Source organism: Sciurus vulgaris (assembly GCF_902686455.1).
Source record: "Sciurus vulgaris genome assembly, chromosome: 7".
NCBI lineage: Eukaryota > Metazoa > Chordata > Mammalia > Rodentia > Sciuridae > Sciurus > Sciurus vulgaris.
The window spans coordinates 142,836,133-142,859,867 of NC_136467.1; the positions used below are offsets into that span (position 1 = coordinate 142,836,133).

Sequence of the window (23,735 nt, forward strand, 5' to 3'; positions counted from 1 at the left end):
GCGGCAGCTTGGGCTGAGGTCCTGCGGTGGGAGAGAACTCAGAGTGTAGCCTGGGCACAGCAAGGACGGGGTGGCACGGCAGGAGCTGGAGAGGGGAGTAGGGGCAGGTCTGCAGACTGTGTCATGTTACAGAACTTAAATGGAGTAGGAGAGGCAAACAGAAATGCCACAGGACCCTGAGTAAACAAGGCGGGAGGGAGGGAGGGAGGTGAGTGATGTACAGGGAGAGACAAGGACCCACCAACCAGGGGTTCAAAAGTGCTATGGGGCACACCGCTCTGCTGGCTGGCAGTGTGGCATCGATTCCCAAGGCCTGTTTCTAGGAGCAAAGGGTGGCACCAGAGGGCGCTGCTGGGACTCGTCACCATGCTGTTGCACAGTCCATTTGCAACTCCTTGTGATGATGAAGTGCCTAAGGCTGACAGGTGAACTGAGGGGTGACTGCCGTCCCATCGAACGTAACAGAAAACAGTCTCAGTCTTGCTCCAAGTACACAGCTGGTCAGCAGCAGGCCAATAACTATGATGCTCCTGGCTCTCTCCCTGAAGGCCAGGGTCACAGACCGGCCAGTCCTGTGGTATAATATCATGCTGTCCTGTAGCCATACGGTACATTTCTAGAGCTTCCATAGTCCTCAAGGTTGATGCTGTACACTTGGCTTTAGGTAAAAAAGAGGGCCCACAATGGTATTCTTATTCCTGAAGACATTCAATTGGTGTAAAACTGACTGTGGATTAAAAATGCCAAGGATTGTTTCTTATGTTTTGCACGGTTGCTGGTGCTCAGTAGGTGTTTGTCTAAGTGACTGAACTGAGCCCAATTCTAGTTCCTAACCTCATCCACCTTTAGAGGGGCTGTCTTCAAGGTCAAGGCAAAGAATGCCAGCAGGGTAACAGTAAAGCTCAAGCTTCGATTTCAAACAATTCTTTGTAATTTTGAGAATAGTTTTTAAATGCAATTTCAGCCATACTTCTGACCCCAGTAATTTATGAGATATTTCTAGTTAAAAAAGAAATGATCATACAGGTCCTAGATACCTGGAATACATTCTGAAAATCACATTAGGAAGATTAGAGGGTAAGGGTCCACTTATCTTCTGTCAACAATTTACAGTAGTCATTGCTACCACCAGAGGGCTCCCTTCGATAAGTGAGAAATGATTTATACATTTTTGGTTAGTGAAACTATCTTTTTTTAAACAGAGAAGAATATATTTCCATGCAACTCTGCTCTGTCACTGCCTTTGCAGGCTGAGTAGAACACTCATGATTTCAACCCCAAACTTTACAAATCTGTTGGTTCCTAGAGATTACAGTGCAAGTATTTTATTTTATTTTTTTGGCTTTTTTTTCTTTCCACATTTTTATTGGTGCATTATAGTTGTACATGTTGAGATTTGTTGTTACTTATTCATACATGCATGAAATATAACAATATAATTTGGTCAGGATCACTCCCTAGCACTTCCCCCTTCCCCCGGTCCTTTTCCTCTATTTTGCTGATCTCCCTTTGATTTTCAAGAGAGCCCAGCCCACCCCCCATCTTTCTTTTCCTTTTTCCTCTCTAGCTTTCACATTTGAGAGAAAACATATGACCCTTGGCCTTTTGAGTTTGGCTTATTTCACTTAACATAATGGTCTCTAGCAACATCCATTTTCCTACAAGTGACATGATTTCATTTTTCTTTATGGCTGAATAAAACTCTCGTGTGTGTATACCACTTTTTCTTTATCCATAATTTGGCTATTGTGAATTGTAATGCAAGTATTTTTGCTCCTTTGGAAAGTGCACCCCAACCCTTGTGGGCTTCAGTCCAGCTATCTGCTCCTAAGGTCTTCCATCCCTCGCTCGGCCCCCTCCTCTTGCACATTTGTGTTGCTCTGCAAGACAGCGTCCCCCTCCACCTGCAGACTGGCTCTGGGTCTCCCTGTTGACGCCCCTGCACCCCATGCTAGGTTCACTTCTAATGCCACCAGAAGTTGTCTACAGTCTCCAGTTCCTCGCCTCTCACCTGCTTTCAACCCACACTCCCAGTGGCATCTCCCCCCACCCTCCCTCCTAACCTCATCCTGCTGGGCTGCAGCGGGGGCCATCTGGCAGGCTTAGGCTTCAAACAGTTCTTCGTACTTTTGAGTCTACTTTCCAGATTGAAGGTAACTCAAGGTCATCGGGGACTCCTCCACTGTCAAGTTTAATTAGACATTTCTATCCCTTCTTGTCCAAATGCTCAGCAGTAAACTGGTCTTTCTGGTGAATTTCGCGCTTTTGGCCTCTGGAAACCATCTTCTCTGGCTTTCCAGCCCTCACCTGGCTGGCTGCTTTCTCCCTCCTCTGCCTCCCAGGAAAGCCCACTGTTCCCGCACAGTCTCTCCATGGGTGATCCTATCTAGTTCTGTGGATTCAGACTGCTTGCATGCTGGTGACTCCCAAATCTTTTTCCCTGGGACCTCGGTCCCTCCTCAGAGTTCCAGGCTCTTCTATCCCACTACCCCCTCGACCCCTCCTTGGTGGGATGTTTCCCAAGCATCTCAACTGCAACTCCCTACAAATGGGAGGCACAGCCTCTTCCCCACCCAAACCTGCTCCTCCTGACTCTTTCCCATCTCAGTACCTGGCACCACCATCCACCCAAGATGGAAGCTCCCAAGCTCCTTTCCTCTGATGGTCCACCAGCAGCCCATCAGCAAGTCCATTCTCGCCCTTTAAGTCATCATTCTCTTTCTCAAGGTGACTGAGGGCCCGACCCACCTCCCTCTGCTGGTCTTGTCCTTAGGTGATCTGTGCTTCACGCAGCTGTCATTTCAACACACAAATCAGGTGCCACTCACCTCCTGCAGTCCCCCCAAAGGCCTGCAGTGGACCAGGAAGAAACTACAAATTCTTTCCCCTGCGCCCAAGGCTAACTTCCCCTCTCCCCTCACACCAGTGTCCCCTCAGTTCAGGAAGCTCCAGACGCTAAACATTTTGTTCTCAGATAAACTGTCTTTCAGACGCCCCCTCCCCAGCCTGCTGTCACACTTGGGTCCCCTTCCCTGCCCTACCAGCACTTCTCACCACCTGTTCCTTCTCCTTTTCTTGCTGTCCCTTAACTACGCTCCTGGAGAGAGGGAGGGCCTGGACTGCCTCCATCAGTGCTGTGTACCCATGCCTCGGAGAGGACCAGCCTGGCGCGCAGCAGCACTTGGTGCGCATCACTGAGTAATGGGTAAGTGAATGAATCGGGACTGAACGACGCTCATGCTACCTGCAGGGGCTGGAGCATTGCCCTCTTTGTGAAGAAGTGGAACCTGTCCTCCCAGGACCGGCTCACCCACCGCCTTTAGGGGGGCATTTCTGCCACCGCAGCTCCCAGTGGGATGAGCCAGTCCCTCCTCTGAGCCCTCACTCACCACTGTGTCTACAGCATATGGCTCACACTTCTCTCCCTCCCTCCCTCCCTCTCTCTCTCTCTCTCTCTCCCTCTCCCTCTCACACACACACACACACACACAACACGGACACACAAGATGGTGAACTCTAAGACAGGAGCGCTTACTCCTCTGTCATTTGGGAATCCCTGGCACTACAGTAAATGCTACTTGAATGAGTGAGCGACACAATGTATGCAACGCAGGTATTTTTAAGAGGCACAGTTAAAAGGGACGGTCAACAAGTAAGAAAAGTGGTGCAAGTCAGGAAATGTCTTAGTCATCCGAGAGGCACTATCGTAAAACAGCTGACAAATGGCATTCTTGGCTGAGTGGGAAATCTGCATCCAGCCTTGGGGAGCGTGCAGAGGAGGCTCCTCCTGGGGCCTTAGTCCTCTCCTCCAGAAAATCTGGAATGAGAAACTAAGAGTAAAGCTATGCTGAGACCAGAGTGGGGTTCTAGAAGCTTCTGTATAGTCTCTGACCCATGAGAGAACCCTGACTTTCTTGGACTCCACAGGAACCTAAGATGAAGCATCCTGAGTGACGACTGCCATTTTTACAGTCTTACTGCAAAGACACGTGGGCAGATTCTCATCTCAACACATAAGGACATGAAGATTTTCTATACAGAAAACCAGAGTGACTTCCAAAACTTTTTTCTCAGTTTCAAGAACCAAAACAGAAGGTCACAAATAGACCAGTCTTTCTCAAATTTTGACTTAATGAGAAGGAATAGGGATTTTAAGGTCAAGAATAGAGTTCCCAAAAAATGTTTCCAGTTCTTCAAAAGGAATAAAATAATGAATAAGAAAAACCCAACAAATACCATGTTTATATCTTATATTAGTAAAACATTTACTGTACAGTGAATTTTCTAATCCCCATCTCTAATTCACAAGAATCAGACTATTTTGACAAGACACTTGTAAACTCATTTTTATATGCTACTAATGAGAGTTACGTAAATTTCTCCCATTTCTCTATCAAAATATACACTGCTTTCCTAATTTTATGACCCAACTTTTTTCAGGTCTATTCCCACCTCTTAGGCTGATGCCACAGAGCTTGAATAATTTGGTTATTTACAGAACAAATAGTATTTAACCCACTTGGACCCCTCGTACCGGGTTGTGAGGTTTGGGCATGCCTGGGGAGCCCTACCCATCTCTTCACCTCTTTGCTACCTAAGTGGCTTTTCCCTCACGCCTCAGCACTGGAGTGCAGTCCTAAGGCCTCGCTCTCTAAGTTGACTGTAACCTTCACAACACCTGTGGCCCGACCTGTCCCACACCATGCCTTCCACTGTGATCCTGCCCCTTTCTAAGCTGTGTGCTTGGTTTCATTTTTTTTCCCTCTCTCATCTATTTTACTAACAACAGGAGCGGGTCCCAGTTGGATTCCTAGACCTGAAATGTAAATGGCTGCCCAAAAGACATACAGAAAAATATGTTGTGAATCAACCCCTGGCTCACAATCCACTCGCAACTCTTTTCCTCATCTGCCTTCCCTTACCCCTCCACGAACAAACTTCTGGGAAACAAAGGCTGTCACTCACTTCAGGAGCCTGAGATGTGAAAGGAAAATCTTCTTCAGATGAAGTTAGTGGCCCCACTGTGTCTAGGAAGCTACAAGTGACTGTCCATAAAAACACAAAGATCGTCTCCTCCCCTCACTGGACACGATATATCTGTACAGATAATACAGTGTTGTCAAAAGTGATTCTCTTTTAGATGAAATCAAATTAAAAATTTTCTTCTCTTATATTTTAAGGACAAAATCTACTTTAAGGCACACCATAAACTCCCCGCTTCTGGCTAACTCTGCCCCTGCTGCTCCAGATTCATATGCCCACTTGTCTACCAGAGTCCCTACCTCCACCGTCTTGTCCTCGCCTAATCTTGCCTTTCTCAAAGTCACCACCCCGCACCCCACTGCCAAGTTAAGAACTCAGAAGCTGTCACCAGTTGCTTCCCTTCTGTGCCATCATCCACGCCAGTCTATCAGCAAGCCCTACTGGTTTCACTACCCAAATACATCTGGCTTGTACCCACTACCATCTCTGCTTCCTCCACTCTGGAACAAGGTGTCACCCTCTCCCATCTGCACAAACACTCTCCTTGCCTCACGAGCCTCTAGCATGCTCTAGCCAGTGGCCAGAATGGCCTCCTAAAGACAGAGCATCAGGCCATTTAGGAAACAGCATACAAAATCTGCATTTTATAAAGAGTTGTAACGGGGGTGCAGAGCTGCTTTATTACAAGGCAGCATTTACTAGGTGCAGAGTTTTGGTGGGAAGGGTGGTATCTGGGGAAAGTGTATTCATCCTCTTCACTTTGGGGCTGTTCTGCATTTCTTGAGTAGACCACCCCTAGCAACAGAGGCAGGAGGTCAAAAGTCCTTGGCCACAGGTGCAGCGATCTAAGAGCCTGTGATACACTTTGTTTCCCTTTGTTCAGAGTCCAAGGCCCAGAGCCCCATCTGTCTGTATCCTAGTTAGCAATGAACATTTTATTTTCTCTACTCACCTGGAAGGTATCTAGATTGTTTCAAGTAGTACTGTTTAGCCACTGACGCAGCTGACAATTCAGAATCAGATTTTAGGGAAACAGTGGCAGGTAAGCTCTTGTTTTCCTCTGTCAGGGGGTTGGAGCCTGCAGGTACTGCCTCTGGGAACCTTGGAAGTCAACAGAAGGTCGCATTATAGTGCCAACATCAAGACGTTCTCCCCAACCCCCTGCACCTGATTTTAAACTAGCCAGAGCCACTCACTCAGATGGCTGCCCTCAGTCCTCTGGCTGACAGGAATGCTAATGACTGCCCTGTCCCTTGTAGAGATTAGGCAGAACTGTTTCTGATACCAGACAGTATGCGACAGAAAGCTTTGTAACTGGGCAGCAACTTGCTTGTGTGTAATATGTATCTATATTTCCTGAAACTGCTGCACTTTCAAAATGTGGGACGCCAGTGAGTTTGAAAGGCAGGCAATAACAGCCATCTTCGTCCAGCTACTAAAATAATTTATAAGATGCTAAGGTTGTCTGGGGCATGGTTTGGATGGGCTAGGAAAACTTCAGTGGGGAAAGAAGTACTAGAAAAGCTCCCAGCTACCATTTCCAAATACCCTAGCGACATACAGACAACAGGTCCTGCATTTGCGGAGATGTGCGTGTCCCCCAGGGGCACCTGCCAGCTGTTTGGTGGTGTCCACACTGAGACTGACTCTGCCCCTCAGCCCTTGCCACCCACGGCTCGGTTTCCAGCTTCCAGGCTTAGCTCTGCCTTGTTCCCAAGGCCATCTTGATCTCACAGCAGTGCACAAGGCAGCCGTCAGCCGCTACCTGAGGATGGACTGTCATCTGCTTTGCTACGTGGCACTCTGCTGTAAGGAGCCCTCAGGACCGACCTCTTCCTCACCTCCTGACTGGCTTCTTCCTTTGCTGGGGCCTGAATGTACTGCTCAGCCCCTGCCCCCACCTCCAAGCATCTCTGGCTGCCCTTAGCAATCCACGCTGCCACCCCTTGGCACTGGACACTGATTCGGTTGACTTTCGAACCTGGGCCACCCCCTATGAGGGAGTGCTCAACACAGGTAGGGCACTGCACTGGGGGCAGCTTCTCCAGTGCTGGCTTCTCTCCCTCTCCTCGGCCCACTCTGGAAAGTTCTCCTGTTCTCAAAACTGCTCAGTCTAAAGAGACTTTCCTTGTCAGGGTGGCCCACCCATAGGCAGGACTGTGGAGGCCCTGGAGTTGCCTCACGGTGGCGCACAGGACACGCTCTTGTCTCGTGTTATAAGTCTTTGAAGGTCTTGTTTTTGCTGCGGTATACTTGATGGGTCGAGGACAGGCTAAATCGTGTTCAGACCTTTGTTTAGTACCAACTATATATTCAGTAAAAGTGAACTGCGTATGCATGTCTACAGTATAAAAAGAAATATAAATATCTTGCTTTTGTTCACTTTTAAAAAGATAACCATTAAATAAAAGGTTTGCACTTTAGTATTTGGTATTCAGTATTCTTGAAGTCCTGGCTGTCTGAGCCTCTGAGCAGAGAATAGCGAGGCTATTCACTTCACCAAGTATTGGGGGTCCACTGTTTAAGAGGTAGTGTGGTATCACCGAGGGAAAAACCTGGGTTTGAATTAAGCCCCATCTGATCTTTGGTAAGTTACTAAACCTATCTGAATATCAGGGTCCCCTTCTGCAGAGATTTTTAGTGGAGTAAAAAGATAATTTGAGTAACCAGACACAGTGGTGCATGCCTGTAACCCCAGCAACAGGCGAGGCTGAGGCAAGAGGATTGCAAAGTCAAGGCCAGCCTCCACAACTTAGGAGACCTTGCCTCAAAATAAAACTTGAAAGGAGTTGGGGATGAGGCTCAATAGTTGAGTGCCCCTGGGTTCAATCCCTAGCACCAAAAAATATTTTAAAACAGAAAGCTTATGAGAAAAGTTTAGGGAAATGGTATCATATTATTAATAATAACCATATGCCTAAAGTTGTACAGGACCACTGAAAGGTACCAGAAAATAAAAGTGTCGAAGAAATACCCACGTGAACATTTCATTGTCATACAGTTTTTATTTTACTAAAGAATTTTGAGAGAAAAGGGATCATTGATGTTGAGAAAATTAATTGTTCCCTTACTAGAATCAGACAGATTCTAGATCTTAGCTTATTAGATCTTGCTTCAGACCTTTACCACCCTCAAAGACATGGAAGAAGTTCAGCTGCAATTAAAATGAAGTGGGTTTAAAAGGTTTTCAAGTCATCTACATGCTACACCAGTGGGCTTCAAACTCTTGGGCTCCCAGATACAACTAATTAAAAGAGAAAACTAAGTAAGTCCCTGCATATTTTAGAATTGATAGTTATTTATAATATCTGATTTTCATCAAAAATGAAATAAATTTATTTCTTGGTTTTGCCAGTAGCAGATAGAAAATTGTACATATAAGGAGGAGTTCACTGTGAGGGTGAACAGCAGTTAAAGTATTTCATTGTGTGACTTGATAAACTAAGCTTTTTCACCTCGGTTCATAACACATGCTCTGAATTGTCAAAAATTATGCAAAATTTTTATCTTTGGGTTTTGCAAAATCAGTCCTTTAGAACATTCTAGCATATTTAAGAGAACACTCAACACTGACCCCTCATGCTCCAGTGCTTTGAAAACACTAATTTTTGGAAATTTTTTTTGAAAAAAAATTTTTTTTGAAAAATTTTGCATAATTTTTTGGGGGGAGGCTAAGCCCAGGAGCTGGAGACCAGCCTGGGCAACACAGTGAGACCCTGTCTCAAAAAAAGAAAAATATGTGCCTGAGCAACATGAAAGTTGAACAGTAACTCTTCCCTACACACATGTACAACAGCATCCATTACTGTGAAAACTGAAGGTTGTCAGCTTTTCAGAGGTATGCATGAAGATTTGTGTTTCAAAGAAGAGACTGTTAACTGCCTTGTTGTCCTTTATGGTATACATTCATAGACGGTAATGAGTAAAATTAAGACGTGCACCATAAAAATATTTTTTCCTGAGAAAACTGAAATCTTACCGAAGTGGAGAATCTTTTTTCCTCTTTTCTTTGAAAGCACCCATACTTGGCTTCTTGGAATGGGAGGCTCCAAAATCACAGTCCTCAAACTCTTCCCAGCTGTCTCCAGCCTTGAGGACAGTCTGACCCCAACGCCTTCTAGCGCTTTTATGAGCCAGTGTACCATTTGGCTTCTGTGGGGAAATCAGTCATCGCAATCCTCAGTCATTTGCTGAACTCCTTTTACACAACTCGTCTATCAGGCACTAAGAGGCACCATTCCCAAGGAGCCTCCATTTAGTTGTGTGTCTTCTAAGGCCAGGAACGCATTCTGAGAAATCGTGCAAACATCACAGAAGATATTATACAAACCTAGATGGGCCAGCCTACAACACATGTAGGCTGTAAGGTGTGGCCCATTGCTCTAGGTTACACACCTGTACAGCATGCTACTGTCCTGAATACCGCAGGCAGCTGTCGCATGATGGTTATTGTGTCTCTACATATATTGAAACATAGGAAAGGTACAGTAAAGGGGCTGGGTGTGCAGTTCAGTAAAAGAGCACGGGCTCAACATGCACAAAGCCCTGGGTTCAATCACCAGCACCCCCCAAAGAAGGTGGGAGGGAGTGGTAAAAAATACTGTATAAAAATTAAAAATGATACAAATGATGCGCATGTTCTGGATACTGACTTATCATGAAAGGAGGTTGCAGGACAGCAGGCTGCTCTGGGTGAGTGAGTGGAAGGTGAATGTGAAGGTCTCGGACATTCCTGCACATTCCTGTAGACTTTACAGACATTGGACACTTGGGCTACACTACATTTATAAAAATATTTTTCTTTCTTCAATAATAAATTAACCTTAGCTGATTATAACATTTTTAAATTTAAAATCTTTAAACTTTTGACTGTTTTGCAATAATGCTTGACTTAAAACACAAACACATTCTCAAGTAACGGAGTTTTTGGCTCCATTATACTCTTCTAGGACCACCCTCGTACCTGCAGTGCACTGTTGACTGAGACATCACCAGGCAGGGCATGGACATATATAAGGAGCTAACATGCACGTTTTAATATTAACGAAAATAGGTAGTACCTGCCAAAAACAGGACACCTGTTCAGAGGGAGGAGAAACGTGTGAATTTAGGAGGAGGAAAGACTTGCATATTTAGGATCTGGGTTGACTTTTCATTGGTGTGAAGGATCCAGAAAACCAAGACTTGGCAGCTTTCTTTGGGCAAGTGACTTTACTTTTCAAAGCCTTAATGGCCTTCTCAAGTGGGAACAGTCTTAAGGAGGGGGACACAGAGACAGATACGTCCCAGCGTCCTTCATGTTTCCCGCTCCCAAGTTCAGAAGGCACACTTGAAAAAGCAACAGCCATCTTGTGACCAGAGGCATGAAAACAACCTGCCAAGAGATGGAGCAGGAAGACAGGCTTCTGTGAAAGCTGCAGGAGTTCTGGGTTGCCCACCACCCAGCTCAAGTTATGTGAGAAAAGCAAGGCCTGCTGTGGAAGCCACAGGGGTCAGGTTTGTGCCATTAGGCACTGAGCACCATCGTAGTGTTCACAGAGGGAGAGGGGAGGGATGACGTGTAAAAGTCTGAGTCTGACTGTCTCAGAATGGTGGCACCATTAACAGAATAAGGACTGAGGAAGAAGGCCTGGTTTGGGGCAGACAAGGAACTGGCATCCCACAAATTTTAAGGAGAGGCAAGTGAACTGAAAAATCCCAAAGGCAACTGAAAAGGAGGGAACAGAGTGTGGAAGGAAGGTCAGCTGTGTGTGCTGGGTGCAAGATGCTGAAGGCACGGACAGGTCACTGCGGGAACTGACGGCACCACAGTGATGGCCACACAGTGGAACTTGCCAATTGCTATACTGTGATTTCCGTGGCCAGGGAGAGCAACCTCCAGATTGCAGAGAAGAAAACGTCTAGAGTGGAGTTAATGAAGGATGAGTTCTAGGCTCCGGTTAGTTGAACTCCAATGCTGAATGGCGTCCAAGAAATCCTGTATGTCTGGCAAGACTGGAAAGGGCAAATATGAATGGTTTTCATTTCACTTTTCAAAGTAGGAGGTAGATTTTTGCAAATGTAACATCAGTGAGTTGATATAGAATGAGGACAAAGATTCTAAAGTCACTTGTTTGTGAGTACTAAGGAAAAAAACCTGGTGGATCATGTAGGCCACTAATTTGCATAAAAAGCAAACAATGAATTCATCAGATGGATATGTATGGGTTTCATTCAACTTGGGGACAGAATGTTTCATATCTTTACTAATATGATGTAGTAATGAACAGAAGCAAAGGTAGGTCAGGACATGGGTCAATCATTGGACAGAGTACTGATTCCTGGATCAGTGTTGATCTAGAAAGTTCTAGTGGCCTGCTCAAGGGCTTACTGCATTCTGTTCATCATGAAGATAAAGAAAAAAAAAAAAAAAAAAAACAAATAACAAATCTGTAGCTGGCTGGCAACAAGCTGGGCAGAATGGTTAAACTGAAAGGAAAAGATAAGGGTTCAAGCATAATGAGAAAATTGTGAGGTAAAAGTGAGGTCCTGCAATTTTTCAATCCTAAAGACCAGATACCCAAGTAGAGGTAGGCAACAGATGATTTAGCAGAAGCATGTATAAAAAATAGATTTAAAAGTTTTAGTTGAAAAAAATGCTCAAATCCAGTTCTGAAACTGGTTAGCTATATAAAAATTTAGGGTTAGGTTATTATTGGGCACTTTAACTTAGAGAAGGCATGCAGATGGGGCTGAGCATCATGCCTAGCATGTAGTAGCTGCTCAAGATAGTCACTTCCTTTCCTTCCCTCTCAGTTTGCATCAATGTTTGATTTGTCTTCCAAGGAAAAAACAAAAGAATGTAACCCTTGGTGGCACCAGTGGACACGTGATTCTGGACATCCTGTTTTTCCTATCCGGTCTCGGCTCTAGCTCTGGCAGCCTTGTTGTGCAGTGTGAAGAGGATGGGAGGGGACTTGGAAGCTTGTTAGTAAAGGATGTCACATGCAGAGCTCATGCGGGAACCGGGGCTATTTCTCCTGGAGAAAGGAAAGGTAATGTAAGGGCTGTTGTTTTCAAATACCTAAAAGACAGCCTTTCTAGAAGAGTGATTAGCTTTTATTAAAAACCAGAGTTTAGTTCAGCATAATAGGCAGAAGTTTCTAAATTTCAGTACTTTCTCAAAGATGAAGTGGACTCCTCAGGACCTTGGAGGTAGTTTTAAAATAGTAGGGTGATTACTCCTTCCTTCAACAAATACTAAGAATCTACCATGTGGCAGGCAGTGTCTTAGGTGCTGGGGTTGTACTGATAAAGAAAACATTCCTGACCATAGGGAGCGTGCATGGGAGGAGGAAAGGCCAGATAATACACAATAAACACACAAAGCAAGTGACAGTATGTTAGAATGTGATCAGTGCCGTGGGGGATGGAGAGTCTTCACTTACTCAACTGGAAAGGAATTATTAGTGTGTTGTTCAGATTTCTTTTGGTCCTAACCTACCATAATGCAAATGCATGTGGGAGTGGGCACCAGAGGGGACAGCTAAAGCCATATGGCACCTGATGACCCCTGGACCTGCACGGAAGGGAAAAGAGGAAGTTTTGTACCATCCCCACACATCAAACCCGTGCACGTGCATGAGAACTTAAAAGCAGCGTGAAATTCTTATTAAAATTCCTAAAATTTAGAATCGGTACTCTTGAGTATTCAATCATTTTCAGTTCTTTCTTTGAGTTCTTTTGTATGGAAGTAATTGTTAAAGGAAATCTATAGCATGCAAACTTTTAAACTTTCAGAAAGTTTTTCTTTCTATACACCACATAACACGTTCTCTCACATCATGCTCCTCTCGGAGGAAGCAGGCGCTTCAATACAGAAAGGTCTTTTACATCTTCCCCGATGTTATCAGAGCACCTAATGGTCAGCTCAACCACATGCCACTTACAGCTGGCAGGCTTTTGACGATACTCGGAAACAGCGATTGCGGCGGTCTCGGTTGACTCTCTTGCTTTGGAGGTTGCTGGAGGTTCACATCTTGTGGCGGCTGAATGGACTGCAGTGGTAGGTGGCTGTGCTTTGGCTGGGGCTGTCCGACAGTCTGGTCGGTTATGTCTGGCAGAAGCTTGGGGTCTAGGTCAACTAGAGATGGCTTGGATTCCAGTGGCTGCAGCTGCTTATTTAAAGTCTGTTTCGATTCCAGATGATGTGAAGAAGGGCCTAACACCTGTCCAACTTGAAAATATGGATGTTTCAATGCCTACAGAAGCATGGAAACATTAAATTACATTTAGTTCATTGAAATGTTTCCAAATTTAAATTGTGTACATTCTTAGCTTGGAATATATTGCCCACCATTAACAATGCATTTTTATTTTTTCCTAGAGCTGTCTTTAAAAAAGAAAGAAAGAAAAGGAAAAAAAGATATGTTCTGGGGTGAGGATGTAGCTAAGTTGCCCAGGCTGTCCTCAAACATGTGATCCTCCTGCTGCAGCCTCCTGAGTCACTGGGATTGCAAGTGTGCACCACTGCACCTGGTTAAGTCCTACATACATATTTTAATTCTTAAGTAATCAAATCTTCTGACCTTTCCCTTTGTGAGTTCTCCTATTACTTTTATATCCATGGTCTTCTTACTCTGAGATCAAATACATATCCTTTTAGTTTTTAATTGTTTAGTTAAAACATATATATACACATACACACATATATGTAACACATATATGTGTGTAACATATATGTGTGTACCATATATGTATGTGGGTGTAAATACACACACACACACACACACACACACACAATCTCCAAATTATTTGTGAAGTATGGTGAGAGGCAAGAACCTAACTAAATTCACTTTTCCTGAAATTAACAAACTGTCCCAGTGGATTGTCAATCACTGACAGTCCCACCCTTTCGCTGCCATTTGTGACACCGTGTTTGCCTTATCCTGACTTACGTGTTCTGCAACATGGAGTTATTTGTCAATTCTTAGGCCAGTACTTTCACTGCTGTCATTACTAGTACTTCAAGGATCATTTTTAATAACTGACAGGGCCAGCTGTCCACCCTGACATGCTCTCTAATCACTGATTCTTGTTTAAACATGCCTTGACTATTCTTTTCCATTTGTTCTTCCAGATGGCCTTTAGAAAAATATTTTCTTAGTCTAAATTTAAATTATTTTTAAAAAGTAAAGTAATTCTTAGGCAGTTTTATGTTTAAATGATCAGGACATAATAGAACTCATCCATTTTTTGTTTGACTTATTTGCAAACAGAAACTTGTGAAGACCCTAAGACTTGGACCAGTCACAGAGGAACAAGGCGAATGCCTCAGTGCTGCCCTCTTGTGGGAGCTGGAGGCTGAACACTCACTCATCCTGTGGAGGCACGATCACTGGAATCCCACCTTCAACCAAAGGAGAACAAAGTCTAAAATGGCAAATGATTGAAGGGATGCCTTTTTTTTTTTTTTTTTTTTTTTTTTTTACAACAAGTGTCTTCTGAACTAGTCTGTCACACACCTGAATTATCTTTAGAGATTGATTCCTTTCAGACAACATCCTAAGAGTCCTCATTTGAATCACAAAACAAAGAAGATCACTGTATAGGCTATTTTTGCAATTCTTCTAAGGATCTTCCATGTCTAGAAGCTGATGGACTATATATACTAACGGGATGCCCTAGAATGCATTCTCTTGGTAGACTCTGGCTGAGCTTGTCTGTGCAGATGAAAACATCCCTGATACTGATAAACCTCAAAAGTTTAAAAAGTTGTAACAGGGAGATTTACCTGGCTTGCTGTTGGTCGTTTCTTCGGATCCCAGTTCAACATTTCAGTCATTAGCTGAATGGCTTCATTACTAGCATTGGGAATAAGAGTTTTTAAGTTTATAGGAACACACTGAGGAAAGCGAAAATTCATAGAGGATGCAAGCTGGTATCCTTCTGGCCAGTCACTCTGTTTAAAGAATACATATGTGGGGGTGGGGAGCAAAAAGAAAACTGTTTTAGTGATCAACTGAAAAATGCAAAAGCCACTCAAGTATAAAAATTTTAATACTGATTCATATAAACAAATGTGAAATAAGATGTCAGATAAAAATTTTAATACTGATTCATATAAACAAATGTGAAATAAGATATCAGACTTTATAGCTGATTCAGTTCTATAAACCATATAGAAAGAAAGAACATTGAATTGAGAAGGAAAAAATGAGAAAGTTCCAAGTTTCAAAATATTAAACTCTTACCTGGTTTTGGATCTTGATGACTGAACAAATAAGGACAAGTGCTTTACAAACACTTGATCCTACAAAGATCCTTGTTATATATTATATATTGTGTCTAATGTGAAGAATTACACAGCTGGGAAAGGATAATTATGTTAAGAACTTTAATATTTACATTTACCTCTCTGAAGTTAACTACAAGGCATGTACTGATTTAATTAGGATATAATTATACACTTACTAAGTACATCTCAGAAAGTAAGGTTCACCTGAAATGCAATATTAATTAAAAAATACCAAATACCCCTGGCAGAGGTAAGTGGAAACAAGAAAGGATTAAAAGAAAATAAGTCTAGGGCTCTAGGGGTGTCTGTCGTCTCCTTCACAGAGCAAGGAGTCGTCTCTGCAAGGCTGTCCATGTGGTGATCAGCCAGTCACCAACCCCAAGTCACATTCTAAAGAGAATTTTCCCTCAGATTCTTAAGGAAAGGCAGCACTCTCTTATTCAGTCTAGTGGGAATCTGACTTCTGCTGATCCTCATCCTACCCCATCTTAAAAATAATAGGATTGTGATAAAATCACTAAAGTATAAAGCTATTTGAAAATGAAAAAAGTCAGATACTTAGCCAAAAATGGTAATTGACAGTTACAAAATTAAAGCAAAGTAGCAAGTTGGAAACAATGAAAAGTTAGAACAAATAAGAGTACTTGCTTTCTTGGGAGTCCCTAACACTTGGCAGATTTTGAAGATTTCATCAACTTCACTTGTCCCTGGGAACAGTGGTCTTAGGGTATAGAGTTCAGCCATGATGCTTCCCACGGCCCACACGTCAATGGGAGAACTGTACACTGAAGATCTTAGTAAAACTTCAGGAGCACGATACCTTTGAAAATAGAGAACAAGACAAAAAAAAAAAAAAAAAAAAAGGCTGTTTGGAGTATGATCTCACTAGAGATGGTTGGCAGAACTCAGCTCTAGTCATTAGTTTCAATCAAGGAATACTTATTTTCCCCTGTGTGCCAGGCATTTGTGCATGTGCTAGCATCTGCTGGACAAAGCATATGCACAATCAGTAGGCTGTACAGCAATGGAATGAAATTTCCATGGAGCCTGAGACAGGAACTCAAATGAATAATAGGGAAATAAGTGCTCTGATATTTTTAAAAAAAAAAAAAAAAAAAAAAAAAACATACACCAGGCATCATGTCCAGCATATATTCACATGAAGGGCAGAAAATGAAAGATTAACAAAGATTATCCCTGAGTAGCACATTTTTCCTTCTTTTTTATCAGTTTTAAAGTTCTCATACCATCAATCCACTCCTCTCTGTAGACAATAATATATTTTTTTTCTAATTTTAGGCATTTATTTCCTTTTTGCACTTTATTTCAACCACTAAGTGGCCCTGAAATTCTAATAGAAATAGGGTGTGTTGGTACTAAATTGAAGAATTACAGCTATTATATTTTAGAGTTCACAGGTAGTTCTTATTCATGGGCAAACTCTATTCCATAGATGCTCTTCTTAACTTTATCCATTCGTTTATTTTTAGCAACTGTTTTTCTTGTTTTTATTATTATTATGTTTTTATTTAGCTTTTAATTTTTTACAGACTGCATTTTGATTCATTGTACACAAACGGGGTACATCATTTCGTTTCTATGGTTGTGCACGATGTAGATTCACACCATTCGTGTAATCATACATGTACAGAGGGTCATGATGTCTGTCTCAGTCCATCATTTTTCATACCCCCTCCCTCTCATTTCCTTCTACATAATCTAAAGTTCCCCCATTCTTCTCTCACTCCCCAGGCCCCCATCCCCATTATATATCATCATCCACTTATCAGGGAAAACATTTGGCCTTTGGTTTTTTGGGCTTGGCTTATTTCTCCAATTCCGACAATAATATTTTTAATTGAGGAAACTATATATAAGAGCAAAGGTACCTAGTAAGCCCAGCACAAAGTCTGCTAAATGGATAATATGCTCAATTCTAACTTTTGTCTCACATTGAAATGTGAAAATATTGCTGTCCCAATGTTTTGTGGCAGTCTTTTTGTTTCACCCAGAGTTCTTTCTTTGACAAATATTTTTAACAGTTTTCCTGAGAGATGATTCACATAATATACAATTCACCCTTTAAGCTGTGCAATTCAATAGCTCTTAGTATATCCCCAGCTATACATTCACAATCAATTTTAAGATATTTTCTTTCTCTCTCTTACCTTTCTCTCCTTAATATCCCGTCTCCAGCCCGAGGCAACCACTAATCAAATTTCTGTCTCCACTTGCCTACCGGGTACATTTCCTAACAATGGAATCAGGCACAAGCTAGTCCTTTGTAACTAGCTCCTTTCTCTTGGCGTAACATTTTCAAGGTTTGTTCATGTATCAGCCCTTCATCTTTTTATTGCTGAAAAATATTCTATGATATCAATCTGCCACATTTATCCATCCAGCAGTTGATAGATATTTGGGTTATTTCTGCTTTTAGCTATTATGAATAATGCTGCCAGGTACCTCCATGCACAAGCTCTTGTGTGCACATGTTTTCTCCTCGGTGTATACCTAGGTGTGGAATACCAGATCACACAGTGGCCATGTTTGACCACTGAGGAACTGTAGACTTTCCAAAGCATCTGTATCATTTTATATCCCCAGCAGCATTCATTAGGATTCTGCTGTCTGTACATTCTCATCAACACTTGTTATTATGTTTTAACAAATATTTTTATGAGACAAAATTGATTGTTTTGCCAAACTTAGACGCAGAAACACTTTAAGTATTCTCACTTGCATTCCATTTCAATATAGAATCCAAATTTATACAGTTAAAAATAGGATCTCCTTTCAAAGAATCTTCCCTCAAGAGATTTTTCCAAATCTGATTACACATTTAAAAAGGTAAAGCTACTACATTACTTGAACTTTTATCATTTAATTTATTCAATTCCTCCCTTGCTTTTGTAGGATAAATATTGACTTCCGGTTTTCAGACTTTGTTTTCAATAACTGCAATTTGTTACAAGCTTCAAAGACTTTGTATTTTTTGGTCCTCTGTTTATTGAAAATTCTGATCAAAGTTTTCCAAGTGATTTAGAACACAATGCAACTAAAATTTAAAGGACTTGTTTACAAAGATGTGTGATGCCATTGTCAAATCACCTATATCGGGTTATAAAGTAATTTTTCAAAAGCAGTGACAGATGGCAAGGAGAGAAAAAACATATTGACATGCTGAAGTCCTTTGGTGAACTTCAGTATCATCAAAAAATAACAGAACTGTGCAGTTCAGTTATTCTCCCTCTGCATGTGTGTGTTTGATCTGTAAATTCTGACAGTTTATATTTTGATTGGCAAAACAGCACAGCTTTGTGTGGTAGCAGTTCCAAAACAGACGTGTGTCACAGCCAATCCATTTCTGCTTTCACAGTTTCTTCTTGATTTAGGAAGAACATTGCTTGTATGAAGTTAGGCTGGTGTGAATTTCTATTTGTGTTATCACTGCAAAAACAATACTTTCATTTTCAATGAAGAATTTTGTAATTGAAATTAAGGTACACTCACAGTAATGCCGGATGCTTGACCTTTCACAGAACGAGCATGCAAAAATTTCATTGGGTTCTAAGAATTACAATGAAAAATTAAGTCATTGCTAGAAATCAATTAGCTGATTTTTTCCTTTGAAGCACTGGAAGACGCTCGTTTTAGAGTAGCAGCGATAAACCATGCTGGACTTTCACCAGCAAAGCAGCTGCACACTCGCAGCCTGTCACTGTGCCTTACACTCTCGCACAAGAGGGACTCAAAACGAATGCAAGTAACTCAGCACTTCTCGCATAACAACGTGCAAATGCACCTGAAGCTGCACTGGTAATGGCTGTCCTTGCACAGTCTTCTTAATGCTACTAACTTTTCAACGGATGCTGGTACTGCCTGGGGAGAGGTGTGTGTTTGGTTTTCACTAGCTCAGCGACCATGGCCCCCGGGGATGGCAAACAATGATCGATGAACATTTTGTGCAAGTTCATCAGCAACTTCTCTTAAGAAATAGATTACACTCAATTTATGTATGATCTATCAAAATGTATCAATGCATTCTACTCTCATGTACAACTAATTAGAACAAATGAAATTAAAAAATTAAAAATAAAAAAATAGAAAAATACTTTTTTTTAACTAAGTATACAGTTTTCCTTTTGGAAATTATTGTTGATAAAAAAAGATTTCAGTGCAAAATGTTTTCTTCAGAAAATACCACCAAATGTATCCCTCACCTTTGGGGGCGGTTTGAACAAAGTACCACAACCTAGAAAATGACAGAAATTTTTCCCTCCCATTCTGGAGGCTGGAAGTCTGCTATGGAGGCACTGGTGTGGCTTATAGTTTCTGTAGGTTCTAGGGGGAAATCTGTTCCAGGCAACTCTTCCTCCCAGTTTCTGGTGTTGCTGAGTTTTTGGCAGTCCTTGGCTTATGGACACACCACCTGGATCTCTGCACATTACTGCTTTCCTGGGTGTCTTCACTTGTCTTCCCTCTGTACGTGGCTATCTCTGTGTATCTTCTTATGAGGACACCGGTCTTATTGGATTAAGCCCCACCTGACTCCAGCATGACCTCAGCTTAACTTGATTACATCTGCAAAGACCTGATTTAGAATAAGGTCACATGCACATGTAACAGGATTAGGACTTCAATACATCTTATAGGGCAACACAATTCAAACTATAACAACAAACAAGAAAATAGTTGTAGATTTATACTTTGTAATAATCACTGTGGAAAGAATATTCAATTTTATTTTGGGGTGCGTGTGTGAGGGGGCACTGAGGATTGAACCCAGTAGTGCTCTACCACAGAGCGACATCCCTAGCCCTTTTCATCTTTTTATTGTTTTTTTTTTGTTGTTGTTGTTGTTTTTTTGTGGTGCTGGGGATTAAACCCAGGGCCTTGTACGTGCAAGGCAAGTACTCTACCAACTGAGCTATATCCCCCGCCCTTCATCTTTTTAAATGTTGAGACAGGGTCTTGCTAAGTTGCCCAAGGTGGCTTTGAACTTTTGATCTTCCTGCCTCAGCTTCCTGAGTCTCTGGGGTTACAGGCGTGCACCACACCATGCGGGCTTCAAACCACTTCCGATATGCCCTGCAAACACACTGATGAGTGATTACCTTACACTTCCTGTGCACCCACAATGCCCCAATTGGCATCTCAAAGCTATGGCTTAGGCCAGGGCACATGTGGCCAGCAGAGGGAACGGTGTCAAGACTTCTGTTAACACCCACCCTGGGACAGGCAGCTGAGGACCACTCTTGGCTAACACATTTGTCATACGCTTCAGGAAATGAATAAAGAGAGATGGGAAATAACCAGCCACCTTTCATATTTAGCTACCTGTCAAGATGCAACCTTGGCTCACTCTTCATATGTCTCTAAATTTATGGAAAAGACCCTGGAGGAAACAGGAAGTGTGTTGATAATGGCATCAGCTGAGACTGTCCTGGGCACACAGGCACACAAGGACACAGAGTCCCTCTCTCCAGACTCATCCTCAGACCTCTTCTCTAGCTGTACTTGTTCCTTTGGTGATCTCAGCCAATCCTGAGAGTGCAATACTGAGCTCTTCTCAACTGATGTCTCCAACTCAGCCTTCGCCCCTGAACTCTGGATCACACATCTAACCATTTACTGACTGCCTCGTGGACACCTCACTCAGCCCAAATCAGAAATAGCCTCCACAGCATTCCACATTTCAACTAGTGGTGATTTCATCCTTCCAGATAATCAGGACAAAAAACCTTGGCGTGTTTGATTCCTTCCTCGTAGCCTCCATCCTGCTTCACAGGGAATCATACCCAGAATCCCACAACTCTCCCCATCCATGTGGCCAGCAGGTCCAGGTCACCATCTTTCCCTGCCCAAATTATTGGCCTCCCTGATTCTGCCCCCAATCCCCTAAAATGTGCTTTCAACCTGGCAGCCAGGGTGATCCCTATACAAGACCTAGTAGGTCCTGGCCCAGCTCTTCATACAGTCTTCTCAAAGCACCCCCATTTTCAAAAGCCAGATTCAAAAGCCAGTCCTGACAGTGACCCACAAGGCCCTGTGTGATCTGGCCATCCTGCAAACTCTGACCTTACTTCCTACTACTATGCTCCCCATTCATTCTGTCCTTTACAGAATTTACTAGGGGCACATTTCTGTCTCAGAGCCTTTACTTTTAGCAAGTGTTCTGTCTGAAAGCTCCCGTATGCCGCAGCACCTCCTCCAGACCTATTCTCAGTGAGCCCTCCATTAAATGAGCAATATTCTCTCTCCCTCCTCATCTCCCCTCAAATCCCTGTCTCCTCTCCATATTTTATCTCTCTATAATAGTGTGTCACCTATGTGTGTGTTTGTGTGTGTGTATACATATGTGTGTGTGTGTATATATGTGTGTGCATATTTATATATATTCATTCTTATTTTTACTGGTATATAATATACATACAGGAAAATGCACTTATTGTAAGAGGACGGCTTGATGAATTTCCACAAATAGAACACACATGGACCCAGCATCCAGGTCAAGAGGCATGTTATCAGCTTCCCAGAAGACCCGCCACGTACTCACCCAGTCACTACTGCCCTCTCACCTCTGCCTCACTGGGCGAATACTCTGCTACTGTGTGGACGGATATGCAGGTAGTTTGCTATTACATGTCTTTTGGTGATCAGGTGGGTCTACCTGTTGTGACTCATGATATTTTTAGTTCATTTCTAAGAACAAGCTGTCACATGAGCAGTACGAAACAGAACTTTTATTTTGTTCATGTCTGTGTTCTCAGTGCATAAAATAATGTTTGGCACATAGTAGGTGTTCAATAATATTTGCTGAATGAATAAATGAGATTCTTTTCCTTTCTTTTGTAGTGGTACTGAGGATTAAACTCAGGGTTTGGTACATGATAGGCAAGTCTTAGCTGTACTACACCTAACCTAGCTTTGTAAATTTTACTTTGAACCAAGGTCTCGATAAGTTATCCAGCCTGGCCTCCAACTTGCAATCCTCCTGCCTCATCCTCCTGAGTAGCTAGGATGAAGTCCTTTTCCTTTCTCTTATTTTCACCAATCAGAAATGAGCCAATTCTTCCCTCTTTATAAACAATACAAAATTAATTTCTATATTTTGCTTTAAATACCCAATATGGAAACTCCATAAAAATAGGTAACAGTTAATTACAGGAAAACTGCAATATAAACTTGAGCCTCAGGAGAGTTGTATAAAACTACGTACCATCTGGTAGACACATAATCAGTATATGGTGGCTGTGACCTTAATTCTCTTGCAAGTCCAAAATCAGCAATTTTCACAAGTTCTGGGCCCATACAAAGCAAATTTTCTGGTTTCATGTCCCTATGAAAAAAGCCTTGGCAAAATAGAGAAGAAAAACATAATAAATCATCATGTTTAGATGATAGTTTCATTTGATTCATAAATAAAAACATAACTGAATCTCTCTATTGTAATTAAACACAGTGCTAGAGAAAAAAACCCCATATTTATTGTTTAAAAGTGATGAGATGAGCTGGGGATATGGCTCAGTTGGTAGAGTGCCTGCCTCGCAAGCACCAGGCCCTGGGTTCAATCCCCAGCATCGCAAAAAAATAAAATAAAATAAAAAATAAATAAATAAATAAAAGTGATGAGATGCAGGCATGCTGCTTTCAAAGTGATTTGGCAGGAAAGTTCACAGAAAAACACATATTTAACATGTATTTTTACAGTAGTTCAGAAGATTCAGGCACAAACACCGCACTGTCTGCACTAATGGGCACACCCTTAATAAGGAGCCAGTACTATCACTGCTGGGTAAGAGGTGGGGAGCCTAATTAACCCTTGGGGTCACTTCCTAAATCAGCCTTAAGTCAGTGCAGCTGGTCTCACCAGTCCTATGATGCAGTTTAACACAAGGTTCCTTGAGAATAATCACTTATTTGAAAAAGCCACCGGACAAAAATGGAACTCCATACATTTTAACTTATTTCTTAATTTAAAATTATTTTAGCTCAGTTCTCCCCAGGAGCCACAGCAATGAGAAACCTGAAGTTCATATTACCAACTCAATATAGAAGATAGATGGTTAGTTACCAAGGAACTAAGAAAATAGTCCAAAGAAAATGAAGCAGGAAACCCAGGAGAAAGAACATGAAAGCCCTCCTAGCAGGTCGGATTCAAAGGGAGTCCTTTCTTAGGAGCAATCTCAAGTTTACCAGCTTGAACTCTGATGGCCTCAGTGGTTGGAAGAATTGTAGGTGATTTCATGAGAAGCATTTTGTGCAGCTATGGGGTTAGGATTTTAAAGGCTAAACCAGTGACATTAATCCATGAAATCTTATCAAACTAACCAATTACATATTTATATAACTGAGATTTTCCTCCATGCTTTCTAATATACTGGCAATATTGTCCTGTTTTAACAAATTATTGGTCTCATTCTTCAACAGCTACTATTTAAAAATCTGTATTCTCTCAAAGTATTACATCTGAGGT

At 42.2% G+C, this 23,735-nt stretch overlaps 1 protein-coding gene and 1 long non-coding RNA gene across 4 annotated transcripts in view; one reads left to right on the forward strand and one right to left on the reverse strand.

Moving 5' to 3' along the window:
• MAK (male germ cell associated kinase) overlaps positions 1–23,735 on the reverse strand; it is a 58,592-nt gene that overhangs the window by 13,957 nt on the left and 20,900 nt on the right. For all 3 annotated transcript variants that reach the window (XM_079148962.1, XM_079148961.1, XM_079148963.1), the window contains exons 6-11: positions 22,479–22,611; positions 15,908–16,079; positions 14,756–14,923; positions 12,912–13,223; positions 8,963–9,135; positions 5,936–6,084 (exon numbers count right to left, since the gene is read on the reverse strand). In XM_079148962.1, coding sequence (XP_079005088.1) covers positions 5,936–6,084; positions 8,963–9,135; positions 12,912–13,223; positions 14,756–14,923; positions 15,908–16,079; positions 22,479–22,611 — 1,107 coding nt within the window. The remainder of the gene's footprint in view (positions 1–5,935; positions 6,085–8,962; positions 9,136–12,911; positions 13,224–14,755; positions 14,924–15,907; positions 16,080–22,478; positions 22,612–23,735) is intronic.
• Positions 13,253–14,757, forward strand: LOC306666736. Its single transcript, XR_013765387.1, has 2 exons — positions 13,253–13,481; positions 14,241–14,757. It is a non-coding gene; the product is annotated as an uncharacterized lncRNA (long non-coding RNA).